This window comes from Colobus angolensis, unplaced genomic scaffold (genome assembly GCF_000951035.1).
Source record: "Colobus angolensis palliatus isolate OR3802 unplaced genomic scaffold, Cang.pa_1.0 Scaffold92, whole genome shotgun sequence".
NCBI classification, from domain to species: Eukaryota; Metazoa; Chordata; class Mammalia; order Primates; family Cercopithecidae; genus Colobus; species Colobus angolensis.
In genome coordinates, this window is record NW_012123154.1 from 361,080 (window position 1) to 371,155 (window position 10,076).

The 10,076-nt window shown below is 40.5% G+C and overlaps 1 protein-coding gene across 1 annotated transcript in view; it reads left to right on the plus strand.

Annotated features, from left to right (window-relative positions):
• The first annotated feature begins 1,587 nt into the window (after nucleotides 1–1,587).
• CCP110 (centriolar coiled coil protein 110kDa) overlaps nucleotides 1,588–10,076 on the plus strand; it is a 30,986-nt gene continuing 22,497 nt past the window's right edge. The window contains exons 1-3 of the mRNA XM_011931860.1: nucleotides 1,588–1,865; nucleotides 3,510–3,652; nucleotides 5,626–5,781. Coding sequence (XP_011787250.1) covers nucleotides 5,641–5,781 — 141 coding nt within the window. The 5' untranslated portion in view covers nucleotides 1,588–1,865; nucleotides 3,510–3,652; nucleotides 5,626–5,640. The remainder of the gene's footprint in view (nucleotides 1,866–3,509; nucleotides 3,653–5,625; nucleotides 5,782–10,076) is intronic.

The window sequence follows — 10,076 nt, forward strand, 5'->3', positions numbered from 1 at the left end:
AGTGGCTTAGGGTTTTCTGGGGTCTGAACTTCAACCTGGGCGTTCAGACTCCTAGGCGAGAAAAGGAGGGCTAAGAACCGTCCTAAAGCTGTAGGACTGGAAGGGCTTTTAGTGACTCCTTTATCTGCCCTTGAGGAAACTGAAGCCCAGGGAACTTGGAGAGGCAGGATGCTTAGACTATCAGTTCAATTCAGTTCAATTCCGTTCAGTTCAGTTCAGTTCAGTTCAATTCAAGATGTGCCAAATACCGGTCCAGGTGCTCCGGACACAGTTGAACAGGACCTACAGGGTTTTTGCTCTTACGGGACTCACATTCTCGTGGGTGGAAATAAAAGTGTTAGCAAGTACACCTAACGTTTACAGAGCACTTACCATGTCCTAGATACTTGGTGAGCAAACACTTCATATGCTTATCTCATTCTCAATACAGCCTAACAGTTATTATCTCGGGAGACTGATTTCAATCGACTTCATTTTCCTGATTCTGGGGGACTGGAAGAGCCTAGCAAAGAAGGCACAATCGGATTATAAAACTGGAAGGGGTTTTAAGGATTCCCTCATTTCATAGATGAGGAAACTGAGGATAGGTGAATTAAGCAGTTAATGGCAGGATGGGGACTGACATAAAGGCCTCCCTAGTGACTTGTGACATTTTCACTCCTCCTCCTCCTAATCTTACTTCTGTTAAGGGCTTTTGTACCAGGCGCTGTGCAAGAGTTACCTCAACTGTGCCTCACAGCCACCCTTGTGATAGACACTTTAAAACCCCCATTTTACATATGCAAAAACAGGCACTGGAAGGAGGGTAAGAGAGATAGACCGTAAAGCTGAGTTAGGGAATGAAAAGGGACCCCTGGACATACTTTGGAAGGCTGGTGACAGTTTTATGTAGAGAATTTTCCAGAAAGATTCAGGGATTTTTTTTCCGTTACCTTTTTTTCCTTTAGTGCATTTTCCCACTGATTTGCAAAAGGGGATAAATATCTTAAGCCTTCCAGTCGGCAAGGATTCAGCCTTTTTTATTTTTTATTTTTCCAGACAGTCTCACTCTATCGCCCAGGTTGGAATGCAGTGGTACAATCACGGCTCACTGAAGCTTCGACCTCCTGGGCTCAAGCCATCTTCCGACCTCAGCCTCCCAAGTAGCTGGGACCAAAGGCTAGCGCCACCCGACCCGGCTAATTTTTAAAATTTTTGTAGAGATGCCGCCGTCTCCCTTTGTTGCCCAGGCTGATCTCGAACTCCTGGGCTCAAGCGATCCTCCCGCCTCGGCTTCCAAAATGTTGGAATTATAGGCGTAAGCCATCACCCCCGGTGGGTTCAGCGTTTTTATCTACAAGAAAATATTTTGGTGAATGTTACATGTTTTCTAACGGCTGCATAGAAAGGGGTTATCTTTATACAGATAAGAAAAAAATGGCAACCTCAAGGAACACTTCAGGGGGCTTCAGACCCTGAGGGGTGGCCCTATTATACTAAATAAGTACATTTATTAATACATTCTAGACTGTAGCTTGCATTGAAGACTACGTTTCCCGGCGTGCAGCGTGCTGGCCGTAAGCATTACGTCCTCCATCGCGGGCGCGCAATGCACCTCGGGGATGGTAGTGTTCTGGTGGCCCAACGGTTTTAACAGCCCGGGAAGCAACCACCGGAAGTGCCGGCCCTGAGAGGTGGAGTCGGGGTGGCGGCTGCGGCGGTTGCCAGGAGCCCGCGTTGCCGCTTGAGATCTGTAATATGGCGGGGAGGAGGAGGAGAAGGCGGCGGCGGACCGAGCTGCGCTCTGTCAGTACCATTTGAGCCATTCGCTTCCTGACAAGGCCCGTGGCGAGGGGAGAGGAGCTGAAGGGGCCGTGGGGGATCAGGTGTGTGCATGAGGAGGGGGCTCGAGCCTCGGCGGATCCGGGGTGAGAGGTGGTCTGGCGAGGCGAAATTGGCGCCCTGAGGAGTTGAGGGCGGGCTCTGTTGGGCTCCAGGGCCTCGAGCCCCGCCTGGAAAGGCGCCGGCTGTAGGGAGGCGGGACCCCGGGGGCAGCCAGCACCGGTCGCTGAGGTGATGCTCCGATGCCGGCCCCGCTTGGAGGGCCCTCGGTTTGGAGCCTTAAATCGGAGGAGCTGGAGGAGGTGGGCATGGGGCGCTGGGGAGAGGGCAGGGGGTTTTTCCTGGTAAATAAAACTAGGGCCAGAGCCGGAGAACCCCATCGTGGTGATCAAATTTTGGGGGCCGTTTTTCTTCTCCCTCCCACGGTGCTGGAGAGAGAGGCTTCTCCGGCGTGTGCATGGGCCGTTTATGAGCCCCGGTTACCACAACCAAGGCCCTAGGAGCGCTGCTTACTTCGCCTTTGCCACTCTGGGGCATAAGCTTGAGGATAATAAAGTAACTGATTGCCCCTGGAGCTGCTACATGATTCCCACCCTTTGATTCTATTCTGGTTACGATCCAAGCTCCCTACCCCCAGTTTAGGCAAATGGCAGCCATCTCGAGATTGATTTGACGGGGAGAGGTCTAGAGACAGGGAAATGAGGAAGCCGTGGTCCCCTTTTCTATAATTTTCAATTCCATTTGAATCCTACGGGGAACCAAGCACTGTCGCGGCCCTCCAGGAATTCATACTCTATTGCTAAAAATCGTCATCATCATTATCCTCTTAATAAGAAAAGCAGTCCCCATTATTTGTTGCTTTCTGCGTGTTCTGCACTATGCTAATTGCCCTACATGCATTAGCTCATTGAATTCTTGCAAGATTCCTTTGAGACGGATACCCTGATCATCCCTCTTTTACAGAAGAGGAAACAGGTGTGGCGATGGTAACTGGCTTGCCAAGAACTTGCAGCTAGTATGCATCTGAATAAGAAATCTTCCCCTTTACCGCTTCTGCAAGAAGTTTGCGTCTTTGGGGGAACTGATGGGCAAAGAAACACTAGGTTCTGCAAAAAAAAAAAAAAAAAAAAAAGCAGGATCTGTTCTGTGTTACTTTTACCACTCCTTTCAGTGACATGTCTGGCAGAGCACGGGTAAGGAGCAGGTAGGACCATGAGTCTATGGGGTTTGCAAAGAGGCTCATTTGGATAAGGGTCATTGGTTCTCTACGGTATAAATGGAGAAGACAGGGCGTGTCTGAACCTGCTGTAGCTGACAAATTATTACTGGAAGTGGACCAGTGATGCCTGATGGCAAGGTATAGGGTAATAGATTTGTGGCTGGGGTAGCCTCGTAGTCAAGACTCCCTTAAAATAAAACTTGCTGACAGTGGTAATTGTAGTGTGAAAGGCATAGTGTCCTCTTGCTTAATCATGGGATATGGACTGCTCACTTCTTAAATGGTTACCTTTGCAGTTTAAGAGGTATGAGTTTCTCTGGGAATAGAGCCATGGTGAAATTTCCATTCTCTAAATTCCATTCTTCCTTGCTAGCTTTGGTGTATAGTCCGCCTTCTTTTTTTCTTCTGGTTTACATTATTGTTTGAGCTTATTATTATTCTTATTCATTTATTCAATACTTTTATCAAGTGCCTGCCGTGTGCTGAAACTGTTCTGTATAATGGGGATTCAGTGAACAAGACTGAAAAGGTAGCTGTACTTATGGCGCTTACATTTTGGTGGAGGAAGACAGATAAAAATCAAGGAAATAAACACGATAATTTCAGATAGTGGTAAGTGCTATGAAAATTGGGAAACAGCAGGGTAATGTGATAGTGATCGAGACAGAGTTAATTTAGATGGGGTCATCAGGGACGCCTTCTCTGAGGAGGGGATATCCAAGCTGAGACTAAAGGATAAGAAGGATCCAGTCATGCTCTAAGGATCATCTAGTAATTTGTATAATCTCCATATTAGCACTCGTATTTGAATGAGTAATGCATTGTCATATGCTGTGTTGTGCTGTAATAATAATATAGTACTATATACATCTGCAAGATGTAGGACATACATGTACTATTTAAGGGACGTGAATAACTTTCTGAAACAATGAGGCATATCTCTATGATGTGGAAAGAAAAATAAAACTATGACCATAAAAGTATTAGATTTCCTTAATACTTTCCCCCACTTCTAAATTTGAATGTAATGCTTTGCTTGCGTATCCATAGAAGATATATTACTTTATTTGTATAATCAATTTACATTCTGTGTATTGCTGAATGCATGGCATGTATTAAAAAAATAAAATATTTGAGCAGAAATGGGGTTGTTAAGAAATAATGTGAGTTGAAACCTAGACTAAAAAAAGGCTATGCCTTAAGGCGTTGTATTGTTTTAACTTTTGCTTTTTTAAAATAAATAAAAGCTTGTAAAATAGTCTCACTCACACTGTAGAGAACCATCTGTTCATCATTAGATTCCTACTTTGCATAGATTGAACACAAATAATTACAACTGAACAGTAGGAAGAAATTTTGTTCTTAAACTATGATTAAACTATTTAGTCAAAAATAGCATTATATCTTATTTTTAAATAACCTGATTGTAATTTTGACTATTTTTTTTCCCATTTCTCATTGCACTGTAATTTGTCCCTGATACTTTGGTGTACTGAATTTTTAAGTACTTTGAGGCCTACCAAGGACATATCCTGTTTCATCTTTGCATATCCCACATCATGAATTGAATTTCCCTGCCCTCTCTTTTTTTGTTAAGAAAGCAATTCTTTTAAAATGAAGACATAAAGGAACATTATTGTGTTATTCATACCCTTGCTGGTTATGATTCCGATAATGTCTTTTTATTTTCCCTTATTTATTTAAAGGAGGTGCCACGCATAATGCTGTGCAAATAAGCAATCAATATTTAATGTTTGCTAGATCAATGAATATGATGCCTAATCCCTGCTGGTTACCTTGTATTTTCATAATCACAATTTCCCAGAAACTGTGAAATTACTGGGATTGTTTTAAGTAGTTTGGTGATGGTTCCAATTTTCAACAATAAAATATAATTAATATCAGAGCCAATCGATTTTCTGTTTTTTACCTCTGACTGAGTTGACTGGTGTCCATGGAGTCCAAGTATAGTATTAAGATAGGCAAATTGAGGCAGGAAGATTGCTTGAGTCTGGGAGTTTGAGACTATAGTGCACTGTGATCGAACCTGTGAATAGTCACTGGAATCCAGTTTGGGCAACATAGTGAGACCCTATCTCTTTAAAAAAAAAAAAAGTGACCTTTGAACTTCAAAATAGAAAATTTTTAGAAGTAAATATTATTTGATTTAAGTAGGCTTTTTTACTACAGTGTTTCTACCTTTGTATGATATAGTTTTTCTTGTGTAGATAAGTCCTGTTAAAGAAAATATAATATCCTATTTTACAATCTGAAGTTAGTAAAGGTGTACAGAACTTTGTTTTCTTTAAGAAGGTTATGAATTCTTAGCTAAATTAATCCCATTTAAAGATTGATTTACATGCAATAATATTCAGAAATATTTAATATATCAAGGACATCTTAATTGGACAGGTTCTTGAGGTGAATTACCATACCCAAGAATGAGCTCCTGATTAGTAAGACAATTCTGGGAGGAAAAGTCATAGGAATTGTGAATTATAGGGACTCTCTCATGCTCTGCAAACTCTGCCAAATAAGATCTGTTTTTCCCAGTACATTAAAAATAACATTTTTCTCTCTTGTAGTGTGACTGTGGGAAGATGGAGGAGTATGAGAAGTTCTGTGAAAAAAGTCTTGCCAGAATACAAGAAGCATCACTATCCACAGAGAGCTTTCTCCCTGCTCAGTCTGAAAGTATCTCACTTATTTGCTTTCATGGAGTGGCTATCCTTTCTCCACTGGTAAACTTGCTTTGTTTTTAAATAGTTTTTTTCTGTAGTGAACAACTAAAAGAGTTCATGGAAAAACAAAAGAAAGGCTTATAAACATTTGAAGAGATGCCCTTATTTAGAATTAGAGAAATGCAAATGAATTAGCATTTTTTACTTACTATTATAGATTGACAAAGAGCTAATAGAACCTTGTGTTCCTTAGACTGTGGAGAAAATGCACTTTTTAATGCACTTTTGCTAAGAGAATCAGTTTATTTTATTTCTAGATGAGAGTTTGGTAGAATTTAAAAGCATACATAGCCTTTGAGTCAGCAGTTCCATTTTTGGGTGTATCCTACAATTATACTCATACGTGAGCCTAAAGAAGTAAGTACAGAGTTACATTAGCATTGTTTAAAATAGCAAAGGTTGATGAACAACCTAAATGTCCATCAGTAGTGGAGTAGTTTAACTGTGGTCCATTTTATAAAATCTCTTACATACCATTACAGTAAGGCAGATGTAAATGTTGAGGCATGGAAGGATCTCGATGATCTAGTGTAAAACACTGTGTGCAGCATGCTGTCAGGGGCAGTATAGAGTCATGATTAGAGGTCCAGGCTCTGGACCAGGCACAGTGGCTCACACCTATAGTCCCAGTCATTTGAGAGGCCGGAAGGAAAAGGATTGCTTGTGACCAGGAATTCAAGACTAGCCTGGTTAACATAGTGAGACCTCATCTCTACAAAAACATTTTAAAAAATTAGGCAGGCGCAGTGACATGTGCTTGTAGTCCCAGCTACTCGAAGGCTAAGGTGGAAGGATCCCTTGAACCTAGGAGTTCCAGGCTGCAGTGAGCCAGGATTGCATTATTGCCTGGGCTACAGAGTAAGACCCTGTCCCAAGAGAAGGAAAAAATTTCCAGCCTGGGCTACAGAGCAAGACCCTATCCCAAAAGAAGGAAAAAAAGAAAAACAAAAGCCTAGGCTCTAGAGCCTTCTGGCCTGGTCCAAATCATTGCTTTGCTACTTGCTGTGTAAACTTGTGGCCCATTTTCTTATTTGTTAAATGGGGATAAAATAGTGCCTATCTCATAAGGCTATTTTGAAGATTAAATGAATGTGTAGATATAAAATGGTTATATTTTAAAAACCTGGATCATAAGAGGTACCCAATATAAGTTAATCATTTGGGTTTTTTAAAGGATGGCTATTCCTTTTCTGGGGAGTGGTGAGAGAATATAGGATAATAGGGAAGACACTTCATCATATACCGTTTGATACTAATTGGATATTTTTAAAATGTATATGACTTTATTTTAAATCACAAACTAATATTAGAAAAAAGTGAGCTTTAAATTTATTTTTTGGTATAACAGGAGTTAAGAGATTAATTTTAATTAATTTAATTGAATTTAAAGACACCAGAGCTAACTGCCAACTTTTTGTAATGAAACTTTCGAACATACAGTAAAATTGAAAGGATAGTGCAGTGACCTCCCGTAGATTTACCATTAGATTAAACAATATTTAACATTTTTATCATCTTTGCTTTATTGTGTTTGTGATTTTTATATACATGTATGTGTGTGTGTACATATATACATTAAAAAAAATTGCCTAGCTATTTGAAAACCACAAAGACCTAACACTGCTTCCCTAAATATTTTGGTATACATCTCTTAAAAATAAGGACATTCTCATATGTAAAGCCCCAATACCATTATCACATCTTAAGAAGATTAATAATTTTTAATAATATCTAATAATTCTGTTCATATTTAAATTTTTCCATTTGTGCTCAAAATGCCTTTTATAACTTTATTCCCCCATCTGGATCTAAAGTTCATAATTAATATTTGCTTGTTATGTTTCTTTATTTTAATCTAGAACAGTTCCTCTACGTCTTAAAAATAATTTTTTTTATTGGTTGGGCATGGTGCCTCATGCCTGTAATCCCATCACTTTGGGAGGCAGAGGTGGGTGTATTGCATTGCTTAATCCCCAGAGTTTGAGACCAGCCAGGCAACATGGTGAAATCTCATCCCTACACAAAATACAAAAATCAGCCGGGTGTAATGGCGTGCACCAGTAGTCTCAGCTGCTCTAGAGGCTGAGGTGGGAGGACCACTTGAGCCCAGGAGACTGAGGCTGCAGTGAGCCCTGATCATGCCATTGCACTGCAACCTGGGTGACAGAGTGAGATACTATCTTTAAAAAAAAACCAAAACTGTGATACTGAATTTTTAAAGAGACCAGAGCTATTGTCTTGTAGAATTCCTTAGATCTTGGATTTGTCTCATCATTTCCTAATAGTGATATTTAACTTGTTTCTCTAGTCCTATGAACTGGAAGTGAAGTTTGATAAACAGGTTAAAAGATTTTTGGAATTCTTTGAAGATGGGGCTGGACGGGGTGGCTCATGCGTGTAATCCCAGCACGTTGGGAGGCTGAGACTAGCCTGACCAACATGGCGAAACCCCATCTCTATTAAAAATACAAAAGTTAGCTGGGCATGGTGGCAAATGCCTGTAATTCCAGCTATGCAGGAGGCTGAGGCAGGAGGATCACTTGAACCCAGGAGGCGAAGGTTGCAGTGAGCCAAGACCCACTGAACCCAGGACGCAAAGGTTGCAGTGAGCCAAGATCGAGCCACTGCACAATAGCCTGGGCAACAGAATGAGACCCTGTCTCAAAAAAAAAAATGTAATCCCAGCATTTTGGGGAGCCCGAAACAGTGCATCACTTAAGGTCAGGAGTTCGAGACCAGCCTGACCAACATGGCGAAACTCCTTGTCTACTAAAAATATAAAAATTAGCTGGGCATGACGGCGGTTGCCTGTAATCCCAGCTGTGCGGGAGGCTGAGGCAGGAGAATTGCTTGAACCCAGGAGGGATCAGGATCACACCACTGTACTCTAACCTGAGACTCCATCTCAAAAAAAAAAAAAAATAATAAGGAATTCTTTGGAGATGATGCCCTACACTTCATACTAAATTAATTCAGAAGTTACATAATGTTTAGTTGCCCTCTATTAGTGATGTTTAGTTTGAACACTTGCTTACGGTAGTGACTGCCAGGTGGCTCTTTAAAGTACGCATTTTCTCCTCTTGATTAACAAGTAAATTGTATAATGATTCTTTGGTACCATGCATTAGGAAAAAGTTTTAAAACAACATATTTACCAGTTATTTGATAACATATTGCTTGATTTAATGTGGACCAAAATGTCTGAGGCTTGTTGTATAGGGTCTATGATTCCATCTGTTAGTTATCTGTAAGCAAAATCTGATGTTTATGGACCTAATCCACATTTTTATATTGTATTTGATAGGTGAATATTGCAACTTTTGAAATAATTTTTTAATTATATATTTTCTATTTGTGTAAGTCTACGATAAGTCTTGACTGTTAACAGTGACTTAATTTCCTAGGACTTAATAATTAAGATTGAAATCCATTATAAAGAGATACAATGCTTAGAAGCCTTTCATTTTTTAGGTACGTTATATTTTTATCGGAAGGTAGAGTGAGGTGAAAGAAAAGACGTGTTCTGATTTTGTGGGCAAATAATACATTATCTGTTTCTTTTATCATTAAACCTTTGGACCTTTTTTTAGGCAGCAAAGAGTTAAATTGTGCACTGGTTAGAAAATTAAAAGTTGTAGAATCCAACTGACCCAGTAAAATAAGATACTGAATGTGGGCTGGGCATGGTGGCTCACGCCTGTAATCCCAGCACTTTGGGAGGCCGAGGTGGGCGGATCACAAGGTCAGGAGTTCGAGACCAGCCTGACCAACATGGTGAAACCCCATCTCTACTAAAAATACAAAAATTAGCTGGGTGTGGTGGTGCATGCCTGTAATCCCAGCTATTCAGGAGGCTGAGGCAGGAGAATTGCTTGAACCTAGGAGGCAGAGGTTGCAGTGAGCCGAGATCCCACCACTGCACTCCAGCCTGGGTGACAGAGCAAGACTCAGTCTCAAAAGAAAAAAAAAAGGATACTGAATGTGAAGTAATATTCAAGTCAATATTCAAGTGAAGTAATAAAAAACTCAGCAGTGGCCAAAAGGGCTTTAATTTTATTTCTGTCATTTTAGAACATTTAATTAGTGAACAAACTTTTTTTCTTTTTAACTTTTTAATTGAAAATAATTTACACATAGCAAAATGCACAGATCTGAAGTGTTAAAGTTCTATGAGTTTTGATATATGGCATACACATGTATAACTCACACCCACACAGGATATTTTCTTCACCATGGAAAGATCTCTAATGCCCCATCCCACTCAGTACCCAGACCACTGTTCTGATTTCTTTTTT